This window comes from Ziziphus jujuba, chromosome 2, assembly GCF_031755915.1.
Source record: "Ziziphus jujuba cultivar Dongzao chromosome 2, ASM3175591v1".
In the NCBI taxonomy this organism is placed as follows: domain Eukaryota; kingdom Viridiplantae; phylum Streptophyta; class Magnoliopsida; order Rosales; family Rhamnaceae; genus Ziziphus; species Ziziphus jujuba.
Window position 1 is genome coordinate 5,337,094 of NC_083380.1, and position 26,363 is coordinate 5,363,456.

General features: G+C 36.4%; 3 protein-coding genes across 3 annotated transcripts; all 3 read left to right on the forward strand.

Annotated features, from left to right (window-relative positions):
* The first annotated feature begins 216 nt into the window (after nucleotides 1–216).
* Nucleotides 217–2,326, forward strand: LOC125420075 (putative disease resistance RPP13-like protein 1). The gene has a single exon (XM_060814262.1). The coding sequence runs from the start codon at nucleotides 324–326 to the stop codon at nucleotides 2,178–2,180; it is 1,857 nt and encodes a 618-aa protein (XP_060670245.1). The 5' UTR covers nucleotides 217–323; the 3' UTR covers nucleotides 2,181–2,326.
* LOC125420076 (putative disease resistance RPP13-like protein 1) lies at nucleotides 2,184–4,691 on the forward strand (the record flags this gene model as incomplete). Its single annotated transcript, XM_060814887.1, has 2 exons — nucleotides 2,184–3,777; nucleotides 4,048–4,691. Coding segments are annotated over 2 exons (1,605 nt in total), but the record flags the coding sequence as incomplete, so codon positions are not given.
* A 13,276-nt stretch (nucleotides 4,692–17,967) lies between these two features.
* LOC132800672 (uncharacterized) lies at nucleotides 17,968–18,531 on the forward strand. The gene is made up of 2 exons (XM_060814888.1): nucleotides 17,968–18,108; nucleotides 18,304–18,531. Exons 1-2 carry the CDS (start codon nucleotides 17,968–17,970, stop codon nucleotides 18,529–18,531), a joined length of 369 nt encoding a protein of 122 aa, XP_060670871.1.
* The last annotated feature ends 7,832 nt before the right edge of the window (nucleotides 18,532–26,363 follow it).

Below are 26,363 nucleotides of genomic sequence, written 5' to 3' on the forward strand. Positions count from 1 at the left end.
AATAAAAAACGACCAAAAAAAATAAATAAATAAGATAGCACTCTTCTCAGATAGCGTTGTCGGTGGCTCTTATCCTTTTTTTTATTTTCTTTTCTTGCTGCTGAATTACGCGTGCTTATTCATCATGCACTAACCATAAATTAAGGAATAAAGGTACAGCTAGCAAAGTCAACATTGACCAAATAAACAACTTTAAGATTCAACAAGCACAAAGCTCTTCCTAACTCTACTTCAATACAACACAACACAACCCAAACTCACTCTTGCTGATCAGTTGCTCTAATTCTTTCTGTTTGCAAGTGAAGAGCTTTCTTTCCATATCTATGGCTGAACTGATTGCTGGAGCCTTTTTCACCGCTTCTTTTGAGCGGTTCTCTAATATGGTTCTTTCTGGCGAGGTTCTCAAATTTGTTAGCGCAAAGAAACTCAATGATAGGATGCTCAAGAAGTTCAAGACCATGTTGCTGTCTGTTAAGGCATTGCTGAATGATGCTGAGAAGAAGCAAATATCCGACCCAGATGTAAGGCAGTGGCTGGATGAGCTCAGAGACACCATGTACGATGCAGAGGACTTGGCCTATGAGATCCAGACTGAACCTTTGCGATGCAAGATTGAAGGTGGTCAGTCTGGAAGCCGCATATTCCAGGTATTTAATTTCACATCTAGATTCAATATTAAGAATCTTGAAGATAGGATAGTGGAGATCTTTCACACACTTGAAGGCGTTGTGAACCAAAAAGATCTCCTTGGTTTGACTCCATCAGTAGGTGTTCATCTGAATAGGTCTTCATCATCTTCTCCACAACTACTACCTGTGGAAGAAGAATCTGATATCTACGGCAGAGACGATGACAAAGCTGCCATCGTTAAGCTGCTGCTGTCTGATGATGATCATGATGATGTGGTAGGTGGTAATAAGATATCTGTAATTCCCATTGTGGGCATGGGCGGTATTGGCAAGACCACCCTTGCTCATCTTGTTTTTAATGATGTCAACGTGGTGAAAAAGTTTGACCTCAAGGCTTGGGTTACAGTATCAGATGAATTTGATGTTTTCACATTGACAAAAACAATTTTTGAAACAATCACTGGGCAAAAGGATTGCAGTATCAAGCATCCACATCAACTTCAATGTGAATTAAAAAAGGCTATAGAAGGGAAGAAGTTTCTTTACGTTCTAGATGATGTTTGGAACGAAAATTATAACCTTTGGGATAATTTAAGGAGTCAATTTACATTTGGAGCATCAGGGAGTAAAATCATTGTCACTACACGCAATGAAAAAATAGGATCTATGATGGGTACCGTTCCCATTTATTATATTGGAATAATATCAAATGAAGATAGTTGGCAATTATTTGCAAAACACGCATTCCAAAAAATAATAAATCGAAGTGCACTTCAAGAGTTCGAAGAAATCGGTAGAAAAATTGTCAGAAAATGCAATGGCCTTCCTTTAGCTATTAAATCGCTTGGTGGTCTTTTGTGCTACAAAAAGCATATCGATGAATGGGAAGATATACTAAATAGTGACACATGGAAGATGGAGGAGTGTAACATTCTTCCCACACTTTGGTTGAGCTACAACTATTTGCCTCCACATCTTAAACGGTGTTTTGCTTATTGTTCAATTTTTCCTAAAGATTTTGAAATTGAAAAGGAAAGATTAATTCTGTTATGGATGGCAGAAGATCTTTTACTGCCCCAAGAAAATATGACGCTAGAAGAAATTGGGGAGAACTACTTTAATGATCTCGTATCAAGGTCATTCATTCATTATACTAAAGGCGTTGTATTCCCTTATTACCATATGCATGACCTTGTTAACGATTTAGCTAGCTTTGTGTCAGGAGAATTTTGTTTGAGAATGGGTGATGGCTCCTTCAAAGGTACTACAGGGAAGATTCGTCATTTGTCTTACATGACATCTAAGAGCCATGATATCAAGAAGCTAGAAGAATGTTCATCCAAAAGTAAGGTGCTGCGCTCTTTATTGTTTGATTCTAGAATATTGTCCGTACAATTTTTGGCAAATCTCGAACAATGTCTGAAAGGGATGCGATGCCTAAGAATGCTTTCTCTATGTGAGAATCATATTATGACATGCTCTGGTTTGGTTCCTATTACGATAAGCCTCGATTTGATTGGCAATTTGAAGCTTTTAAGGTATTTAAACTAATCTAATACTGATATTAAAGAATTACCCGATACGATTTGCACTCTATACAATTTGCAGACTCTCCTGTTAGAATATTGCACACATCTTTATCGGTTGTCTAGTTCAATCGGCAATTTGAAGCACCTAAGATACTTGAAGTTGTCAGCGTGCCGTAACATCAAAGAGATACCTGATGGATTGTGTAATTTGAACAATCTGCATTATCTGGGATTGAGGAATTGCAATTCTCTTTCTCGTTTACCAACCGATATGTCAAGAATGATCAACCTGCGTTATCTGTACTTTTTCAATATTGGGGTGAGAGAGATGCCACCACAAATGTGCAAATTGAAACATTTGCAACATTTATCCCCTGCCTTTCTTGTAGACAAAAATGGTGGGTGTAATATTAGAGAGTTGGGTAATCTTCAAGATCTGCGTGGTTTTTTTGGGATAAAAAATCTTGAAAGTATAGTGAATGTTGGAGATGTTAGGGAGGCCAAATTGAAAGATAAAAAGCGTATTACAGTGGTGGAATTAGAGTGGTGTGGTGAAACGGATGATTCAGAGAAAGCACGAGAGGTACTTGAGGCGCTTCAACCTAACACAAATGTCCAAAACCTAAAAATTTTGAATTACAAGGGTACAAGCTTTCCGAGTTGGATAGGGCATCATTCATTCAGTCAAATAGTATATCTGTCTCTATCTGGATGTAGTAATTGTTATTTGCTGCCGCCACTTGGACAGCTACCTTCCCTGAAAGATCTTGAACTTCGGGGATTTGAAATGGTGGAGAGAATAGGTGATGAATTTTGTTATTCCTGCAGCAGCGGTAGTATTGGTTCTTCTTCCATGACTAATGCACCAGTACTAGTACCATTCAAGTCCTTGGAATCTTTACGCCTCAAGGATTTCAGTGAATTAAGAGAATGGAAGGAGTGGTCATTAATGATGGGAGGTGATGTTGGAGGAGGAGAAGGTACTAGAGCTTTCCCATTACTCAAAACGCTTAAATTATCAGGTTGTCCGAAGATAAATGAGGACAGCTTTCCTTCTAGTTTTCCATCCTCCACAACTCTTCTAATCAGGGAGGGATGCCAACAACTGGTGGCTTCGCTCCAAAGTCATCAACCTCCACGGCTGGGTGAATTGCTGCTACATAATGCAGACGTGGTGTCATTTCCACCACAAGATGGATTGCCCTCCAATATCCATACAATTTTAATTTTTGGATGTGACAAACTGAAGTCACTTGCGAAACAGGGATGGCCGTCAAATTTGAAATCGCTTCGTATTGAAAGTTGCAAAAACCTGTTGGTGGACGTAGATTCATTTCCGGAGGAAGGGCAACTTCCCACAACTCTGACTCGTCTTAAGCTTGTATATGTTGAAAAGCTTAAATCATTAAATGGAAAGGCTCTTCGAGACCTGGTCTGCCTTGAACGACTCAGCATTAAACATTGCCATCAGCTGCTGCGCTTGCCAGAAGAAAGGCTACCCGATTCTCTTTCTCGTTTGACCATCACAAGCTCTATTGGTCGGCTAGCCTACAGGTGCAAGAGAGATACAGGGGAAGATTGGCCAAAAATTGCTCACATCCCTCGCATCAAAGTTGTTAGTAAGTCATTTCAATATTTGATTCCTTTCTTCATGATTTGATTTTATATACGTACACTACTTATGTTCTGTTTGTTCCCAACATAAACATATCAAATTCCTATATATATAATTTATATTTTTTTTTCTTTTACTTGTCCAAGTTCAATAATTTTTTTTTTTCTTTTCATTTCTTTCTGTAAAATTACCAGTAGATTTCGTATCCCATGCTATATTCTATACGTTATATACATATTATCTGGAAAATTAATATCGCTAATGCTTTTGGCAGAACTTCCTTGATTCAAGATTCGGATGAAGAGTAGTTTTAATGAACATGTCCCTCTTTAGGTAATTTACATATATATATATATATATTATTGTTGACATTTTGCTTCAACTTTTTCTTTTACAAAAGTTTTACTTTTAGATGAATGTTATGTCATCTCTTCACTTATTTTAAACAATAATGTTACGATACCAATTTGTCAAACATTAATATATTCGACACACAATTTTCCATATATCATTGGTATAAATATAATTGATACTTATAGCATTATTGTTCTACAAGCACTTGTTACTCATTTTGCATTCTGATTCCCATATGTGCCTAATACACTTTGTGCATGTTTGAACTGTAGCATTAAAGCCCAATCCAATTTAGTTTTACATTTCAAATAAACCATTTAATCTTAATTTTGAGTTAAAATATTTTCGAGGATACATATGTGTATGTTGCTTTCACCTTTTATTGCTTGTTTGATCGTCCGATTACAAAAGTACCTTATCAGGGTCGTTCTGAACTCATTTGATTAAATTTCCAAGAATTTGTCTCTGCTTCTCATTCAATTTACATTGTTAGTAATTAAGATAAGTCATCAATTTACATTTGCCAATTGAAAAGAATTTCAGTTTAAGATGGGTTTTTACACACCTCTGGAAAAACCTAATGATTATATTTCATGGATTCCAAGTTCTCTCTACTGCAGTTACAATGCCGGAAGCAGAAGTGCTGTGATTCACCATAGAGGATTCGGCACTGCCAAACTTTTGGGTTTTCCTATTCAGTTGTAGCTCTTCTTGCATTTCAATGTTCAGGTAACTTTGCATGCTCTCTTTAACTCTCTCAAACTACTTTTCAGATTTGATTCCTTAATACATGAATCTATGAAGCTTCATTTGTGATTTTAACGCATGCAGACTAATCTCATGAAAATGACACAATGTTGCATAAGTGAAAAGGAAATTTTAGAAGATAAGTACAAAAGCTTCATAGCATCCGAAATTTTTCTTCAAAACATGCTCTTTTTGGATAAAAGGTTAAATTAGTTTCCACAATTTTGGTACACGGATGCCTAGTACAGTAGCGCTTGGATCCTAGAAACTAATAAATCCAATAATTTGAAAGATAAAGAGAATACCATGCATCCATTTGGATCCGAAAATCCGGTGACCTTGACTGTTGCGGTGTCTAGGATCTCCATTGAATTCCAACAATTCAGAATTGGAGCTACTATGGAAGAAATTCTCGCTTTTCCTGAAAGTCTCAGGCAGAAATCGAAAGCATTTGGAAATTTGAAACTTTTTATGTGAAGATGAAAATGGTGTACAGCTCCAAAATGTCTTTGAATGTGAAAAGTAAGTAGAATCAAAAGCATTGTGTTTGATTATATTCAGCGAAAATCTTTGCTTACACAACTCAAAATGAAATTTTGATTTCTTGTAGATACATGATGCACCTCTATCCTCCAGTATATATAACCACTTTTCTTTAGAAGAACCACTGCGTTGATTTCTCCTCTTCACCTTTCGCTATGAAGGTGAAGCTGATTTAAAAGTTGCAAACTTTCCCTTGCCTTGATCTTATCCTCTTGCCATTTTGGAAGCTCATAGAAGTTTGTACTATGTTTTAAAGCAGCCATTCTATGTCAGACACTACCTGAATATACTTAATATTACTAGATTCTATAACACGTATCTTTCATTGTTTGAGATTTTGATTTTCTCTTACGAATTGAAGATACCAAAAGATAGTACACTAATTAGAACGAAAGTAACATTAAATAGATCAAAAGTACACTAAATACAAAAACATAAGCAAATCAAAAGTGATTACACGCTGCAGCATTTCATGCTTTGAATTTCCACTTATGAGCACTCCTGGTCCGCTTACAATGCCTTGATAATATTGGGATTCAAGTGTTCGGTTGTTCCAAGCCTTGACAAAGTCTGAAAATATTTCTTGGGTAGACTCTGACGATAAGTCAGAAAATCTTCTTTCAGCCATGTGCAAATTCATTGCTCTGAGAAATAGTCATCATTGGACAGCTCGTGGAAGTTGTAATTCTGAAAGAATAATGAAAAATACCATGCATCAGAACCCAACATAGTTAAATACCATCACCACCCCCCAAACCTTCAGTTTTTTACCAGAACACTCATCTAATATTTGGAAGTACCTTCTTCTTCGGAGGCTGAAGAAGAGTTTCTCTTCCTATTCTTCTTCTCGTATTTCCTATCGCTCCCCATAATTTGAAACAGAACCAAAGCAATCAACTTTTTCATGTAATTTAGTAGGCTTAAATATTGAAACAAATTCTCTTTTCTCGCTACTCACTTATTTTATTTAGAAAACACCAGTAGAAGGGTTTGTTTCGTATTTTTAGGAAAGCTAACTAATTGTTCTAAATGGAAATATATTTTCAAAAAATATTTTTATAATAGTGTTCAGATAATTTTTAAAAAATATTTTTGATTTTCAAAAACATCTTCTTGCATTCTGATTGAAATTAACAAAGACTAGCTTTTTAGAAGTACATGTAAATAAACATTTACTATGCCAAACAAGGCATCCTATTTTGTATGAAAAATTGTCTAACAAATCAAATCATCCAAACGAAAATTTTTTAGTATTTCTTTCCATGAACATCTATGATATGCGAACCTACTCTTGAACCACAATTTGGATGTGTTATAATGGACTTTTTTAACAGAGTGTATAGAGAAGCCCGTAATTTTATATTTACAAAATTACAAGGCTCATTTGCAAGGGGAAAAAATGGACCCAAAAAAAAAAAAGGTAAAAACAATATGCTATAGATATCAAGAACACAATCAACAGGAATGAGAATTTCAAAGGTCATATATATATATATATATATATTCATAAATTGTGTAATAACTAACGGTACCTTTGGTAAGAAAATTCAGGAAAGTGCGTCAGTTCCTTGAAACAGTTTCTACAGAAGAGAAGAAAACATCAAAACCATAACTCTTCCCTCCATATTGCACATAAAGGTATTCTTTTGGAGACAACAGTGGGGGTAGAATCTCACTGATCTCTGATAAATCTGAGGTGGGTGATCAAGGTTTGTCTTTCTTCATCACAGAGTAATAATAAACATCATCAACAAGAAACCAAACAAGATCCAGGTCGATACAAGCAAGTCCATGAAGAGCAATGATGGATGCATCTCGAAGCCTCACAACACCACCACAAGCAATCCACACCACAAGACGATTGACCTTCTTTAGAACAACTTCCAATGCCGAAGCACTTCCTTTTGTTCTGGGACAAATCAGCAATCATATTGAGCATTGTCACTTGGACTTTCAGAGTTTGGGACACCGAGTCCTCTGAAGAATTGGAATTAACGCATCTGTAGGGAAGTTGGTATATGGAATGGTGAAGTGGACAAGAGTTTCCAGAAATGGGAACCATCTGTATGTAAGTGGCTCGATAAGAAATCTTCTCCTCTGATTTGTACAACATTGCTTACCACACTCAAAGATCTTCCAACAGCCTGATAACGGAAGGCATAGTGAACCTGATAGAATCACTTCTTCAACTTCTTCTTTAGTGTAACATATAGGTTGTGATACCCCATACCAAAAAATATACATGATTAAAAAAATTTAACTAAGTTAACTAAGTTTGACCAAGTTTGACCAAGTGAACAATATGTGGGTCCAAGTTGACTTTTTTGATAGCCAATATTTTTTATTTGAATGAGATACCATTGCATAGATCTCGTCGATATGAGTTCATAGACTAGTGGCACATCAAATTCCGAGTCACGGATAAAAAGTTATGGTCCTGAGAAGTTTTAAACAAAAGTTTTATATCAGTGTCCAAACCAGTCCCTAGTTTTTGTCTGTTAGTGACCTTAGGCTCTATATAAGCCTTGGTAAGCATGCCACATGGGAACCAAAGCCCAAAATACCTACTTCGTCTCCAAAATCGGAGATATTCTCCCCTAAGACCCATTGGTTCGAAATGGGTCGTTTCTACCCGTTTACCGTCAAATCGGGTTACCGCTGTTTTGATCATTTCCACCCACCCACCACTGACACGTGCAGCCAAGTAGAAAGGTCACTTGAAGGCGAGCTCAACCATGAAATGTCATGACAAACGACAGCCGAACGCGCCCAGATCGGGCCGGCAAAGTCCGCGGTAGCCGGTGAGGTGGATCGCCCAATTTTCTCATTTTTTGGCCGTTTTAGGCCATCCCATACACCTTTTCCACTATTTTTGACCCCTATGAACTCATTTCCATGGTTATTTTTCCCATATTCCTTACGGTTTGGGAGATACGACGACGGGAACTTCGGCCAAAGCTTCACCCAAGTTTTTCGGCCACCAGAGGAAACTTTGGACCAAGGTGAGCATACTGGTAGGTTCTTTGTCTCTTGGGCTTTCCATCAATATAAAATTTATGAATTTTGAAGGTTGTTTGATAATTTCTCTATTTTTGGGTCAATTAGTTAATTTTCGGATAAGTTGGGGACTGTGTTTGGACAAAATTGGTCAAATTAGTTAAAATTGGAGTTGAATTAGTGAAATTGGATATTATTAGGATCCATTAGGTGGTTCAATTTTGAACTATTAAGCTTCTGGTGAAAATCCCCAATTTTGGGTATTGGGTTCTGAGGACACACGGTATAATTAGACTGTCCGGTGTCCAATTTATGCAATTTTGTAGTACTGTAAATTATTTTGAGACATTTGAGTTATACAAGTTTCTTTGGTTTAGTTGTTTGGAGCCTGAGAAATATTTTATCATATTACAGGCACTCGAGTTGAGCCTGAAGACGATCCTATGGAGGAGCAGACATGAGCATCTACAGTACTGTGAGTGGCTATTAGTTTTAAAAATGTTTTGGGTATATAGTATAATATATATATGTGGTTTGAGTATTTTACTTATACCTATCGTTTGATTTGAATGCTCATTCTATAGATACTTGAGGATCTGCTTTTACTTATATGTGTTATCATTTTATATGACTCTTAATAATATTTTAAGTAATTTTCAATTTTAATGGGTCTATAAATGGATTTGTGGTATTTAAATATCTTGGTAATTAAATTGAGATTTAAAATCATTTTGGAAACTATTTGGTTTGAGAAACCAGATTGAAAATCATATGATTTTGAGCATGATAAAAAATTTTATAATTTTATGTGCTTAAAATTGGTTTATAGTGAATATACTTCACTGTGGTATTTCTGGTTTTCATATGAAATGATGTTTTGAGATTTTTGAAGTATTTAAATAAGTAGTGGAAGTCAAAATGTTAAATTATGATTTATGATATAGTATCGTTTGGAAAATTATATATATAATCTTACAAGATTGTTTCAAGGATACTGTATTAGTTATTTTTAAACCGATGTACCATGTAATGCCAATATCTTGGATCAGTATTATATTATATTATATTACAGCGCACTAGGTTTACTACGGTGCCGTGAGGTGGTTTCATCCAACAGTTATCTATTATTACCATGGACTGTGAGGTCGGGTTTATCCGACGATTTATTATTATTATTACCACGATGTCGTGAAGTTGGTTTCATCCAACGGTTATCTATTATTACCAAGGACTGTCAGGTCGGGTTTATCCGACGGTTTTTTATTATTACCATGGTGCAGTGAGGTTGGTATCATCCAACGGTTTATTATTGCCACGGACCGTGACATTGGATACTCCCAACGATTAATTGATATTTCCGTGACACCTTTTGTATATTGAGGGTCGTGAGGTGGGTGTCTCCCACGGTTTACAGATTGGTACATTGTTTAGTACATTTTGCACGTTTGAACATATTGTTAATTTACAAATATTGTGATGATTTCTGCATTCTCATATTTATTTGGTGGAACTGTATTTATTATATTTTATGCTCAAATATTTATATCTTGATTTGAGACATTTTATAATATTACAATGATCGTTCATTTTATATTTGAGCATCGGTTTTATGATATTAATTTGAGATACAAATTTGGATTTTGTGAAATAATTTTTAAATGGGGAACTTTTCAAATGACTGGAACGAGAGGTCTTGAGGAAAGATTTTTCATAAATGAATTATTATTTTTCTATTATATTATGCCACTCACTGAGATTTCTTTATCTCATGTTTTATTTGTTTTAAATTCGTTCCCCTAGGTCCAGGCAGCTAATAACAGTCTACCCCGCGCACAGCTTATCGCTTGTTTCTTTCCACTACAGCAGCCGTATTTATCCTTTCTTTATCTATTGTTATCTTCTGGACTTATTTATTATTTATTTGTACTCCTAGACTTCGTTGACACTCTTAGAATACTTTGATTTTAAATATGGAACTCAATAGAGACCATGATAGTTATGTGTGTAGTTATGGCCTGTAGTATAGTAGGCCAGTTGTGGATTTTACGCTGTTGTGGATTTATTTTTATATATACATATTGAGGTATTATTGTTATCGCATGTGTTCGTTGTCCACATTTTAAGGTGAGGTTCCATTGGATATTCTCTAAGGATTTTCTGGTGGTACTTCACCAGACGGGACCACCCGGGAGATCTTGAGAGGGTTCCAAGGGCGAGTCCTGTCAGCTTGGTATCAAAGCTTTAGGTTCTAAATTTCTGGGGGTTGCGCATTGCTGTGCAACTCATCTTGTGTTTTGCATACTTTCCTAACCTATTTCTTGAAATTGATTTCATTTCTTTGGTTCGTGGAAATAGTTCCATTTTTCCTTATGGCACACAGAGGTAGACGTAGGTCTTAGCAGGCTTCAGCCGAAAGTACAGATGCACCCACTTATGAGAAGCATCTTGTCGAGTGCCTGGTTCGATCACTCGAGAGGAGTCAGTTTACTGGATATACTGTTGATCAGGCTCGTAGACTTGGAGTAGTGGGTTTTGATGGCTTCACGGACCCTATTGTAGCCCTATCTTGGTTAGATGATATGGAGAAAATCTTAGATGAGGGTATGCAGTGTCCGGATGAGGACAGAGTCAGGATAGCTAATTTTATGCTAGGGGGTAATGCAAGAAAGTGATGGGCTTAAGAGAGGACTAGGAGACGCCACACTTGAGCACAGTTTAATATCGCTTTTCATACTGAGTTCTGCCCTCCAGGTTTTATTAAGACTAAGAGACTAGAGTTTGAGACACTCACTCAGTGTAGCATGATAGTTTCTAAGTACGAGCAGAGGTTCAGGGAGCTATTGGAGTTTTGTCCCAATTTGGTTGCGAATGAGGTTAGCAAGAAGAGGAGGTTCCTCGATGGATTGAGTGAGCCCATAGCTTTAAGCATCTCAGGTGCTGTTCACCCCACATATCAGTCGATGAGAGATGCTGCCTTTGAGGTAGAGAGATAGGCTCTGATGCCCAAGACTTAGCGCCGATCATATGATAGTTTATCTTCGGGGAGCCTCAGTTAGGGATCGTCGAAGAGGGGTAGTTTTAGTTCAGGATCTTCAGGCAACAGAGGATCCAGAGGGGGTAGGCATGATGCCAGTGGTAGTAGATTTCAGAGAGGTGGACATACCCAAGGTATTGGATTTCAATCAGTGAGTAGTGGGAGTAGTCATTTTCAGAGGTCCGCAAGCCAAGGTGGTTTAGGTTCTGCATGTAGCCTTTGTGGCAAGTCTCATGATGGACCATGCCAATGGGATGGATCATGCTTTCAATGTGGATAGTCAGGAAATTTCAAGAGAGATTGCCTTTATCGAGGTCAGACCCAGGTTAGAGCCTCAGGATCAGGTGCTCAGGTTCAGCAGACCAGTGGGAACAAAGGACAGGATACTCACACGGGTCAGACTTCAGGCCGCTCTACAAGCACTGGGCAGCAGTCGACAGCTGCAGCTAGAGGCAGAGGTCAGAGGGGACAACCACCTACTAGAGGCAAGGTGTATGCTATGACCAGGCAAGAGGCACAGGCGACCCCCAATGTTATGACGAGTACATTATCTATATTTGGTGATGATGCACGTGTACTCATTGACCTAGGGGCTACACATTCTTTTATTTTACGTGAGTATGTTGCACAAGTCAGGATGACTCCCATTCCTTTAGGATGTTGCTTGGAGCTTGCCACACCCACAGGAGAGTAACTATGGCCTAGTCAAATGCTTAGAGGTAGCCTACTTTGTATTAAGGGCCAAGTTATGAAGGCCGATTTGATCTTGTTAGATCTCCAAAGGTTGGATGTGATTCTCGGCATGGATTGGCTTGCTTCACATCATGCTTCAGTGGATTGTTTCCACAAGGAGGTGATATTTAGATGACCTGGTCTACCAGTAGTGGTCTTCTATGGAGAGAGGAGGCAGACACCTTCAGGTTTGATTTCTACTATCTATGCTAGATGTTTACTTTAGAAAGGTTGTAAGGGGTATTTAGCTCACATAGTTGATACTCGAATTAGTAAGTTGAGGTTGAAGGATGTACTAGTGGTGAAGGATTTCCCAAATGTGTTTCCTGATGATCTTCCAGGTTTACCTCCTGAGCGAGAGATAGACTTTCCCATTGAGTTAGTCCCTGGCACAGCTCCTATTTCCTTACCACCTTATCGGATGGTACCAGCTGAATTGAAAGAGTTGAAGGCTCAGCTACGAGAGTTAGTAGAAAGAGGATTCATTAGGCCTAGCATTTCACCTTGGGGCGCGTCGGTGTTATTTGTGAAGAAGAAGGATGGTACCTGGAGATTGTGTGTAGATTATAGGCAGTTGAATAAGGCCACCATACGTAACAAATACCCTTTGCCTCGGATTGATGATCTTTTTGATCAGCTTCAGGGTGCTAAAGTGTTTTCCAAGATTGACTTGAGATCAGGATACCATCAGTTGAGGATTAGGAAATCAGACATTCCCAAAACTGCATTCAGGACAAGATACGGGCATTATGAGTTTTTGGTGATGTCTTTTGGACTCACCAATGCCCCTGCAGTTTTTATGGACTTAATGAATTGGGTTTTCCATCCATATTTAGATCGGTTCGTTATTGTTTTCATTGATGATATTTTGGTGTACTCGCGGAGCTAGAAAGAGCATGAGATGCATTTGAGTTTGGTGTTGCAAACCTTAAGGCAACACTAATTGTATGCCAAGTTTAGCAAATGTGAGTTTTGTGTAAGTCGAGTGGGATTTCTTATACATGTAGTTTCTACTGATGGCATTTATGTAGATCCTCAGAAGGTAGAATCAGTGTTGAATTGGGAGCAACCCACTACGATGACAGAAGTACGGAGTTTCCTAGGTTTAGCAGGGTATTACCACAGGTTCATCGAAAGATTCTCCAAGATAGCAAGACCACTTCACTATTTGATCAGGAAAGGAGTTAAGTTTGAGTGGAGTGACAAGTGTGAGGAGAGCTTCCAAAAATTGAAGGAAAAGTTGACTTCAGCTCCTATTCTGACATTACCAGAGGGCAATGAAGGTTTTGAGGTTTACAGTGATGCTTCACGTCAAGGTTTGGGTTGTGTTTTGATGCAGCATAAGAGAGTTGTTGCCTACTGTAACACCCTGTCTCAAAGTATAACGAAAATTTTCCAACTTTGACCAAGGTTGACCGTTGACTTTGACCGTTGATCGAATGGGTCAAAAAATTGACTTTTTGACTCGGATGGAATTCTAGGTTGACTGAGATACCGTTACAAAGTACACATTGGCACGAGTTCGTAGACTAGTAGCACGTTGAAAATGGAGCTACGGTTTGAAAGTTATGAGCAAAACAAGTTGAGGTCCAAACTGTCCAAGGGGTGCCAGAGTTGACCTTTTATTCATGCAAAGTTGAGCTTTGACTCATGCATGGTTATGAAGTACTCATCGATACGAGTTTGTAGACTAGCAGCACGTCCAATTTGGACATGTGGTTTGAAAGTTATGGACCTGTAGAGTTTTTCAAATACTGTATTATTTTAATATTATTTTTAAACGTGTAACAATGTGCCACGTGTGACTTAATAAATGTGACCATGTGTCACCATGGTGAGATGCCACATGTCAACCATGCTTAATACCATATTATTTTTATTATTGTTATTTTATATAATAATATTATTTTTAATATTATTTAATTATTTTATTATATTTTATTTTCTTTTTATTTTCTTTTTCTTTCTTTTTCTTTTCTTTTTTGCTTTTTTTTTTCTCCTTTCCCCCACGTGGGAAAAAGGGCCACGGGCCCCTTCTTCTTTCTTCTTCTTCTTCCTCCTTCTTCTTCCTCCTTCTTCTTCCTTTCCCTTCCTTTCTCCCTCTCGGGTTCTTGCCCTTTTTTTTAATTCCGGCCACCGGACGGTCACACGCGCTAGCCAGGGAAGAAGCCCGTTCGCCGGCGACGCCGACCTCCAAATTTCCCGGCCAGATGCCTCCGAACGCGCCCAGATAGGGCCAGTGAAGTTGACGGCGGCGGGTTAAGTTTTTCTGGCGATTCTTGCCGTTTCCGGCCAACCCAGTCCGGTCTTCTACCCTTTTTCTCATATTTTGGCTCCTCTGAGTTCAAATATGGCCTCCAATTGTTTAAATTCGAAGTGGTTCGAGAGTTATGAGGAGATGAAATTCGGCCTGTACTTCTCGGGCAAATTCCGGCCACCACCTGCGGAATTGGGGTCAATGGAGGCCAGTAATGCGATCCTCGTTCCATAAGCTTCATTTTAGTATATTACTGGTCAATTTTGGTTAACGTTTGTGTTTAACCCCCCGGGTACCGGGTATTATTTACCCGAATAAAATATTATTTTATTTGACTGTGTGAATTGTTGTTCTAGGAGCACGTGTGCATCGTGGAATTGATCCCATGGAGGATCTTAGGTTAATTGCATACTCCAGGTGAGTGACCCACCTTAAAAACTATTTTCGGGTGATGATTTACATTTATTTGGTGATATTTGAATATTTGGAAAATATATGTATGTGGTTGGAATTTTATAAAATTGGGTATTTATTTTATAATGTCAAATTTTGGATGTTTGGTTATATGCATACATATATATATTTTGATGCTATGATTGAATATTGGAGAAATTCAAAGAATTTATGATTTAAATTCTGGATTATTATTATTATTATTTTACTGAGAATTTTCATGTACAATCAAGGGCTTATGAAGAGAAAATATATTTAAATATTTTTGTGAGCCTTATATATTATTTTGGAAAAAAAAAAATTGATTTAAAGGATTTGAAGAAAAATATTGGTATGATGGTACTGTATGTTTTAAAAAGGTAATTATGCATTTATAATGCGAGTAAACTATATTTCTTTTCTATATTGATAATTTATGGTGAGAAATGCAAGGAATGTGGGATTGGAGATTTTTGTAACTCCCACCGTAAATTTAAGAAATTTTGGTAATAATAAAAATGGGCTATTGGTATTTATTTTATTTTAATTATTTTGGAAGCACTTATGCAGTACCGGTGTTCTGTACTGTACATGAGATTGTGATTAGCGCGCAGGTTTTAGTCTCCCATGAGTTACCTATGGACCTGAGGGCAGGCCGGTTTAGTATAGTACACATAACCGCCCTCCTCCTAGGCCAGGATGACAGGTTTTAGCAGCGGCGCTGTCGGGAAGCCGAAGCGACCGTATGCCGGTTCTCTCTTTAACCCCCGCCTGAGGATGCTCAGGATGCTGAGTACCGTAGAGCATCACTGGTATATAGTGTGGTGTGTCAGGCTATTTTCGATTTGAATTTTTTTTTAAACTTATTATTTGGAAATACTATTCAATTAAAAATGGTTAATTTATTTAAATTTTACCGTTTATTTCAAATAAATAATTTTTATGGCATTTTTCTATATGATTTATTAATTGTTATTAAAAATTTACTTTATTCCGGATTATTTTTCTGAGTGCATTGGATTCCAAAAATTGTTGCATTTTATTGGTATTTATTGATTAAATATTTTCATATAAATTGTGGTGCTCTATATTATTATTTGCAGGATTTTTTATTTTAAATGTGGATATTCCATTTATTTATTATTTAATTAATTATTTATTGGCTACCTTGATTTTGGGGAAATATAATTGTTGGGTTTTGTGAAATGTTTTAAAAGGGGAACTTTTCCAACCGAGTGAACCGTGAGGGTTTTGAGAGAAATATTAATTTCAATTAATTATTATTTATTTACTCATTTATTGTTAATTATTCAAATGTACTATAATTTTCATTACTATTATAATTGTATAGTAGATAGGGCCACTCACTGAGATGATTAGCATCTCACGTTTTTAAATTCCATTCCCATTGGTTCGGGCTGGTAGACGACATCAGAATCAAGCTCGACGTTTGTTGCTGTTGAGTTTCAAAGAGTTATGCTTCCTTGTATTCTATTGTATTATTGTTTCCTATTTCATGTTGTATAACTTTCACACTCATCTGTAACTTATGATGCTCTGTATATTTACTGGACCTATTGTATCAATACTGTATGAATTTCTTATTTATTTTATCTGAGTGCTGAAAGTTGTGGATTAAATTGTAGTAATGTGGGAGGAATAAGGGGATGTTTCTAGAAGTGTATTTTCAGTGCAGGAAAATTGTGGTGAGTCCAACCCTTAGGGGAGGTTCTGCCAGATTTTCCATTGGAAGGTCCGGTAAGGTTTCCCTGGAATCAGACCTTGTCTAGGGTTCCGGTGAGAAATTTTGGACGGATCCTGACACCTACGCTTCTAGGCAGTTGAAGAAGCACGAGCTGAATTATCCAACCCATGACTTAGAGCTTGCTGCGGTGATCTTTGCCTTGAAGATTTGGAGACACTACTTATATGGAGCTACTTGTCAGTTCTTTACTAACCATAAGAGCCTTAAGTATTTGTTTACTCAGAAAAAGTTAAATTTAAGGCAAAGGAGATGGATGGAGTTGCTCAAAGATTATGATTGTACTATTGACTATCACCCAGGCAAGGCAAATGTAGTAGCCGATGCATTAAGGAGGAAGTCTACAGGCTCATTAGCTTATATACAGATAATACAGCTTCCTTTGATGGTTGAGTTGAGAGAGTTAGTTGTTGATTTGTGGATGCATAATTCTGGAAGATTTTTTGCTAGCTTCCAACTACGACCGATACTTGTGGATCGTGTTCTCGAGGCTCAGCTCGAAGACCCTTACTTGATGAGCATGAGGAAGAAAGTTGAAGAAGGGGGACAATCAGACTTCACTATTAGTGGTGATGGAGCCTTGATGATTAGTACTAGGCTCTGTGTCCCTGCAAATGAAGAGCTGAAAAGGCAAATACTGGAAGAAACCCATAGTTCTGCCTATGCTATGCACCTCGGAAGCACCAAGATGTACCGTACCTTAAAAGAATATTACTGGTGGGTAGAGATGAAAAGAGAAGTTGCTGAGTATGTATCCAAGTGTTTCATTTGCCAGCAAGTAAAGACGGAAAGATAAAAGCCTTTTGGACTCCTACAGCCTTTACCCATCCCAAAATGGAAATGGGAGCGCATCACGATGGATTTTGTATTCAAGCTCCCCCCCACAGTTCAGAGGCATGATGGTATTTGGGTGATCGTGGATCGATTTACTAAGTCTACACATTTCCTACCCATTCGTGAGAAGTTTTCTCTCCAGAAGTTAGCAGAACTCTTTATGAATCATATAATGAGCTTGCATGGAGTGCCAAAATCGATTATATCTGACAGAGATTCACGGTTCATTTCGAGATTTTGGTGAAGATTAATGAATGAACTTGGTGTCAAGTTGAATTTGAATACTGCTTTTCACTTTCAGACCGATGGACAATCTGAGAGGACTATTCAGACCTCAGAGGACATGTTGAGATCATGTGTGCTACAGTTCAAGGGGAATTGGAATAAGTATCTACCTTTAGCATAGTTCACCTACAACAATAGCTATCACTCGAGCATTGAGATGTCACCTTTTAAGGCGTTGTATGGGAGACAATTTCAAACTCCATTATGTTGGAATGAGATGGGTGAAAGGAAACTTCTAGGCCCTGAGATTGTACAGGCGACAGTGGACAAGGTCAATATTATGCAGGCCAAGTTTAGAGCAGCACAAGAAAGGCAAAAGAGCTATGCGGATGTGGGTAGGAAGGATCTCGAGTTTAAGGTTGGCGATTGAGTATTTTTAAGGCTATCTCCTTGGAAAGGTGTAGTACGTTTTGGAAAACAAGGGAAACTAAGTCCTCGCTACATTAGACCGTATGAGATAGTAGAGAGGATAGGTCCAATGGCTTATAGGATTGACTTGCCGGAGAAGCTTTCTTGAGTCCATGATGTTTTTCACATCTCCATGCTCCATAAGTATATCTCAGACCCGTTACATATGTTAGAGACATTGGAGATTGAATTGAGGGATGACTTTTCTTATGAGGAGCAGCCAATGCAGATTTTAGGAAGGGAAGAGAAAAGGCTTCACAACAAGACTATAGCTTTGGTGAAGGTTCTTTGGAGAAACCACCTTGTCCAGGAGGCAACTTGGGAGCAAGAGGATCCAATGCGGAGTCAGTATCCTTACCTCTTCCAAAACTAAGGTAGGAATTTCATGGACGAAATTTCTTTAAGGGGGTAGGTTGTGACACCCCTTACCAAAAAATATACATGATTAAACAAGTTTGACCAAGTTTGACCAAGTGAACAATATATGGGTCCAAGTTGACTTTTTTGATAGCCAATATTTTTTATTTGACTGAGATACCATTGCGTAGATCTCATCAATATGAGTTCATAGACTAGTGGCACATCAAATTCCAAGTCACGGATAAAAAGTTATGGTCCTGAGATATTTTAAGCATAAGTTTTATATCAGTGTTCAAACTAGTCCCCAGTTTTTGTCTATTAGTGACCTTAGGCTCTATATAAGCCTTGGTAAGTGTGATAAATAGGAACCGAAGCCCAAAATACATAGTTCATCTCCAAAACCCGAGATATTCTCCCCTCAGACCCGTGGGTTCAAACTAGGTCGTTTCTACCCGTTTACCATCGAATTGGCACCGCCGTTTTGATCATTTCCACCCAACCATCACTTACACACACCATCCAAGTAGGAAGGTCACTTGAAGGTGAGCTCAACCGTGAAATTTCATGATGAACGGAGGCCAGACGTGCCCAGATCGGGCGGGCGAAGTCCGCGGAGGCCGGTGAGGTGGGTCGCCAGATTTTCTCATTTTTTGGGCCATTTCAAGCCAACCCATACACCTTTTATACTATTTTTGACCCCTATGAACTCATTTCCGTGGATATTTTGCCCAGATTCCTTACCGTTTGCGAGATCCGACGATAGGAACTTCAGCCGAAGCTTCACTCTAGTTTTCTGACCACTGGAGGAAACTTTGGACCAAGGTGAGCATAATGGTAGGTTCCTTGTCTCTTGGGCTTTTTGTCAATATAAAATTTGTGAATTTTGGAGGTTGTTTGATAATTTCTCCATTTTTGAGTCAATTAGTTAATTTTCGGATAAGTTGGGGACTGTGTTTGGACGAAATTGATCAAATTAGTTAAAATTGAAAATGAATTAGTGAAATTGGATATTATTAGGACCCATTAGGTGGTTCAATTTTGAAATATTAGGCTTCGGGTGAAAATCCCCAATTTTGGGTATTGGGTCCTAAGGACACACGGTATAATTGGATTGTCCGGTGTCCAATTTATGCAATTTTGTAGTACTGTAAATTATTTTGAGACATTTGGATTATAAAAGTGTCTCTAGTTTAGTTGTTTGGAGCCTGAGGAATATTTTATTATATTACACGCACTCAAGTTGAACCTGGAGGCGATCCTGTGAAGAAGCAGGCGTAAGCATCTATAGTACTGTGAGTAGTTATTAGTTTTAAAAATATTTTGGATATATAGTATAATATATATATATATATATGTGGTTTGAGTATTTTAATTATACCTATCATTTGATTTAAATGTTCATTCTATGGATACATGAGGATCTGCTTTTACTTATATGTGTTATCATTTTATATGATTTTTGATAATATTTTAAGTGATTTTCAATTTTAATGGGTCCATAAATGGACTTGTGGTATTTAAATATCTTGATAATTAAATTGAGATTTTAAATCATTTTGGAAACTATTTGGTTTGAGAAACCAGATTGAAAATCATATGATTTTAAGCATGATCAAATATTTTATAATTTTATGTGCTTAAAATTGGTTTATGGTGAATATATTTCACTGTGGTATTTCTGGTTTTCATATGAAATGATGTTTTGAGATTTTTGAAGTATTTAAATAAGCGGTGGAAGTCTAAATGTTAAATTATGGTTTATGATACAGTATCGTTTGCAAAAGTATATATATAATCTTACAAGATTGTTTCAAGAATATTGTATTGGTTATTTTTAAACCGATGTACCATATAATGCCAATATCTTGGATCGATATTATATTATATTATATTACAGCGTGCTGGGTTTATCACGGTGCTATGAGGTTGGTTTCATCCAATGGTTATCTATTATTACCACGGACTGTGAGGTCGGGTTGATCTGATGGTTTATTATTATTACCACAGTTCCATAAGGTTGGTATCATCCAACGATTTATTATTGCCATGGACCGTGACATTGAGTACGTCCCGATGGTAATTGATATTTCCACGACACCTTTCGTATATTGAGGGTTGTGACGTGGGTGTTTCCTACGGTTTATAGATTGGTACATCATTTGGTACATTGTGCACGTTTGAACATATTGTTGATTTACAAATATTGTGGTGATTTCTGTATTCTCATATTTATTTGGTGGAACGGTATTTATTATATTTTATGCTCAAATATTTATATCTTGATTTAAGACATTTTATAATATTACAATGATCGTTCATTTTATATTTGGGTATCGGTTTTATGATATTAATTTGGAGTACAAGTTTGGGTTTTGTGAAATGATTTCTAAATGGGAAAACTTTTCAAACGAGTGGAACGAGAGGTCTTGAAAGAAAGATTTTTCATAAATGAATTATTATTTTTCTATTATATTATGCCACTCACTGAGATTTCTTTATCTCATGTTTTATTTGTTTTAAATTCGTTCCCCTAGGTCCAGGTAGCTAGTAGCAGTCTACCCCGCACACAGTTTATCGCTTGTTTCTTTCCACTACAGCAGCCGTATTTATCCTTTATTTATCTATTGTTATCTTCTGGACTTATTTGTACTCCTAGACTTCGTTGACACTCTTAGAATGCTCTGATTTTAAATATAGGACTCAGTAGAGACCATGGTACTTATGTGTGTAGTTATGGCCTGTAGTACAGTAGGCCGGTTATGGATTTTACGCTGTTGTGGATTTATTTTTATATATACATATTGAGGTATTATTGTTATCGCATGTGTTCATTATCCACGTTTTAAGGTAAGGTTCCATTGGATATTTTCTAAGGATTGTCTGGTGGTACTTCACCAGACGAGACCACCGGAGAGATCCTGGGAAGGTTCCCGGGGCGGATCCTGTCATAGGTAATATATATATATATATATATATTTTAAAAGAAAAGGGTTTTACAACTATTTATTTTAAAAGAAAAAAAAATAGAGTATTTATCTTAATAGGTTTTGTTATAAGTATATTTCAATTTCATTAGGGAATTGAAAAAAAAAAAAAAAAGGTATTTACTCTATTTTTGGTTTTATAAAAAGGAAGAAAAAAAAATACACTTTACTTTTACGTTGTTTTCAACTTTGCGTTGCTAGGGTATCAGGTAAGTCTTTTTCTTCTTTTTCTTCTTGCCCTAAAAGCTATTAGGGTTAATATTAAGGGCTCTTGATCTTAATTTAGGGTTTTGGTTTTCCATTTAAGATTGTTAAGGATCTAGTATCTTTGAAGATTTTTGAATTCTAAACAAGTTTTGGAGCATAGGAAGTTTTCAATTTATTAAAAAATTTTGAATTTATGCATTCTGTCTGGTTTTTCTGTGCGACTACAATATGATTCGTATGTAAAAAATTTCAAAACACATCCAAAAAAAGTTATTTTTATCTGAAATTTTGTATACTTTATTCTATTTATGTCTAATATTAGTATAAAAAAATTTGACTTCAAATTCTTTATATTTTGGCCATGGTGATTTTCTAAGTTACCTATGTCCAGCTGTCTGAATTTATTTTCTGGTCTCTTTAGTAAAGAATAAAATTCGATTTAAAATAGTTTTTGATCTTTATTTGACTAATAATTTTTATATAGCATTATTACTATATATAGTTAAACTCTGTAATATATTACTTCTTTTGGATTTGTATTTTATTTCTAATGAATTTTTAGGTAGACCAGACTCCCTGTGAAATACTGATTTACAGTTTCTGTCAATTAGTTACTAAATTTAATTTGACCATGTTTTCGACCTTTGTTTGGCTTTTAAAATTTTATATGAGTATATATGAGTGTCTAGTTTTAATCTATAAAATTTCAAATGCATACAAAATTTTATGAAAGATAAACAAATTAAATATTAATTGAAGGTTTCTGAAAATCTAATAGTTTTAGTATTTCTTTGTTAACTTTTCAACGAGTTTTGAATAGTTTTTCATTATTATTTTATGAAATGGTTTTAATCACAGTCACTTATGCATGTGTTTAGTACCCGCATAATTTTTTAGGCTTAGATGATATTGTTTGAATAAGAAATTGAATTATTGTTTAGAGACTATTAATGGATTAATATGTTTTTATTTGGCTTTTGGTGATTTGATCTTGTTTCTAAGCTTATGATTTTAAGATCTGGGGGTTACGCTATGTTAATCTTATGGTATCAACTCTTATTCATTTAATTTGAATTTAAGAGCTTGATTATGGGATTTATACGTAAGATATTTATAGTATATATATAGGTTGTTAATCTTTTGTGGACTTTGTTGATCAAGGTAAGTTACTGGACTTTTTAAAAAATCGAAACCATAGCAAATATGTACTTATATTATTGATTTATTTATGCTTTTCTATAAGTTTATGTTTTATGAAATATATATGTATTGTACAAAGAAATTATTGGATTATTGATATATGTATTTTTGCTCTAGTTGTTGGTATTTAGTAAGCATTACATGATACGTTATAATATGTTATGATATGTTTTCGGATGTTAAGATGAATCATGTAATGGTATTTCTCTAGTGATCTATGGTTCTTTACCTTCGGGTTTAGACGTATTATTTCATGTGAGAGGACCTATTGATGATCATAGTAGGGGTATGACTTATATCTTCGGGTATGAGTGTTTGTTTTTAAAATTTATGGTCCCCACTTGTTACCGCCTTGCACTTGAGTTTATATAGATTACCGATGGATAATATTATGTTATGCCCAATTCTACTATGTAGTTAACAATTATAGCTTATAAGAAAATTATGTGTACGTTGCTAAAGGTTATTTTTGAATATGTATTTGTTATTATTTGAAATATTTTCTTATTTTTGTATTTATGTAAAATCCAGTAACTTGCTGAGTTTTATACTTATTATTTATTGTTATGGTTTTAGATACCCCATAGTTCCAAAGTAGCTGGATTTGGCATATGATAATGGTGTTTAGTTGTTTTTATTTTTATACTAGTTAGCTTGAAAGACCTTTTAAATGTTAAAGTTTATCTTTGTTCTTTATCTTTGGAGATATTTTAAATATTATTTATGACTGATGTTTGGAGAGTTTTTATGTTCCGCAATATAAATTTTATTGAGTGTTTTAAATATGACTTTTATTACATTTCAAGTATTTAGACATGAGGTGTGACATTTAGTATCTCTCTTATGCCTATATGCCTCTTCCACTTTTGCCAGTGCCATTACACCATATACTTCATATTTAGAAAACAAAATTGGAAAAATATATATATACATGAATAATAGTTACATTAACTATTTTAAAACAAAACACTTTGATAAGAAAAGTAGCTTCTTGAGCTCAAATATAAAAAAAATAAAATAAAAAATAAAAAGATTTTATTTCCTGGCAAATCTTATAAAAATTACAATTTACTACGATTAATTTTTCAAAAAGTTGCATTTTGATTTCACATGTGCAACTTTAAGTTTTCCTTCGTCAAAAGTCAACTATGATAAAATAGTTTTCCTTTGTCAAAAGTCAACCACGATAAAATATATAAAAGCACAAAAACGATTAGATTTTCTTAAAAAAATAAAATAAAAATAAAAATAATAAGATAAATACATGTCACTTTCTTTCTATATGGAGATTTATTTTACAAGCTAATGGTTAAGCACGCGTCGGATAAATAAGCGGACACGTACCTCGTTATTTGTCAGCCCTTGTTACCCAAACTTGTAAATCAAGTTCAAAAAATATTTAAAAAATGATATAAAGTCCAAAAATCAATAATTAAAAGAAAAACAAGAAGTTTCCAGCTGTTGTTACTTAGATTCAACTCAAAATAATAAAAATAAAATAAAGAGAAAAAAGTAGCAATTAACAAGCCAACGTTGACAGAGGGCACAAATTCTAGGATTTAACAAGCAGAAAAGCTAATATTGCTTCCACTCCCTTACAAGTTACAACATACAACCTAGTTAAACTCCCTCTTTGCGGATCAGTTGCTGATCTACATCTGTTTGCAATTCAAGAGGCGTTCCATATCCATGGCTGGTGAACTGATTGCTGGTGCTTTCCTTTCCGCCTCCTTTGAGAAGTTCTTCGATATGATAATTTCTAGGGAGGTCCTAAAATTCGTTAGAGGAAAGAAACTCGACGATGGGTTGTGCAAGAAGTTCGAGATCCTGTTAGTGTCGGTTAAAGCAGTGCTGAATGATGCTGAGAAGAAGCAAGTCACTGACGAAAATGTGAGGAAGTGGCTCGATCTGCTCAAAGACACCTTGTACAGTGCAGAGGACTTGGCCTGTGAGATGGAGACCGAAGCTTCGCTATGCAAGGAGAAAGGTCAGTCTCGAAAACGTAAATTCCAGTAGGTATTCGAATCCATCTCATCTATATTCCATACTGATAACAATCTAGAAGATAGGATAGTGGAGATCATTCACACACTAGAATACCTTGTCAACCAAAAGCATCTCCTTCGTTTGATCACTACATCACAAGGTGTTCATCATAACAAGTCATCATCATCTTCTCCACAACTACTACCTGTGGAAGAAGAATCTGATATTTATGGCAGAGAATATGACAAAGCTGTCATCATAAATCTGCTGTTATCTGATGATGATCATGATCATGTGGTAGGCGCTAACAAGATATCTGTAATTCCCATTGTGGGAATGGGCGGTATAGGCAAGACCACTCTTGCTCGCCTTGTTTACAATGATGTTGTAAAGAATAATTAAAGGGTCAAAGCTCAACCCTAATTGATATTCATTCACATATATATATCGTACCTGCAGCAATTCTAATTAAGGTAAAACTCTTTGTTTAGGAAACAATCCTAAACAATAGCAACTACATCCCTAAAACATATCTACATGCCTAAAACATATCATAATATCTCAACACCCTCCCTCAAGTTGGAGCATGGGGTGCAAAAATGCCCAACTTGGCAAGAAGAAAATCAAATTGTTTCTTTCCAAGAGCCTTGGTAAAAATATCCGCCAATTGTGTAACAGTAGGAACATATGACGGAGCAATCAAACCATCTGTTATCGCATCCCGAACAAAGTGACAATCAACCTCAATGTGTTTGGTGCGTTCATGAAATACTGGATTTTTGGCTATATGAAGGGCTGACTGACTATCACAAAAGAGCTTGATTGCCTTTGGGTGGGGCACACCCAAGCTCAGAAGCAACCCCTTCAACCATTTGAGCTCACAAGTAACTGCTGCCATAGCTCGGTATTCCGCTTCTGCAGACGAGCGGGAAACCGTGTGTTGCTTCTTTGTCTTCCAAGAAATAGGAGAGTGCCCAAGAAACACTAGCCATCCAGACAAAGAGCGTCTAGTGACTGGACATGCTGCCCAATCAGAATCACACCAACCATGCAGGGACAGATCACTATCTGCACGTAACAAGATACCTTGATTCAGAGTACCTTTCAAATAACGAACGACTCTCAAAGCCGCCTCCCAATGCTCAATTCTAGGCTCCTGCATAAACTGAGATAATATATGAACCGAGTAGGCCAAATCTGGACGGGTCACTGCCAGATAAATGAGTTGACCTACTAATCGGCGATAGGACTCAGGATTCGACAAGAGCTCCCCATTTATGAGTCCTAATCTGTGATTTTGCTCGATTGGGAAGCCACACGGTTTGGCTCCCAATAATCCGGCCTCCGATACAATGTCAAGCGTGTACTTGCGTTGACACAAGAACAAACCAGCCGAACTCCTTGCCACCTCAATTCCGAGGAAATACTTCAAAGCACCAAGATCTTTCATCTTAAAACAATCACTGAG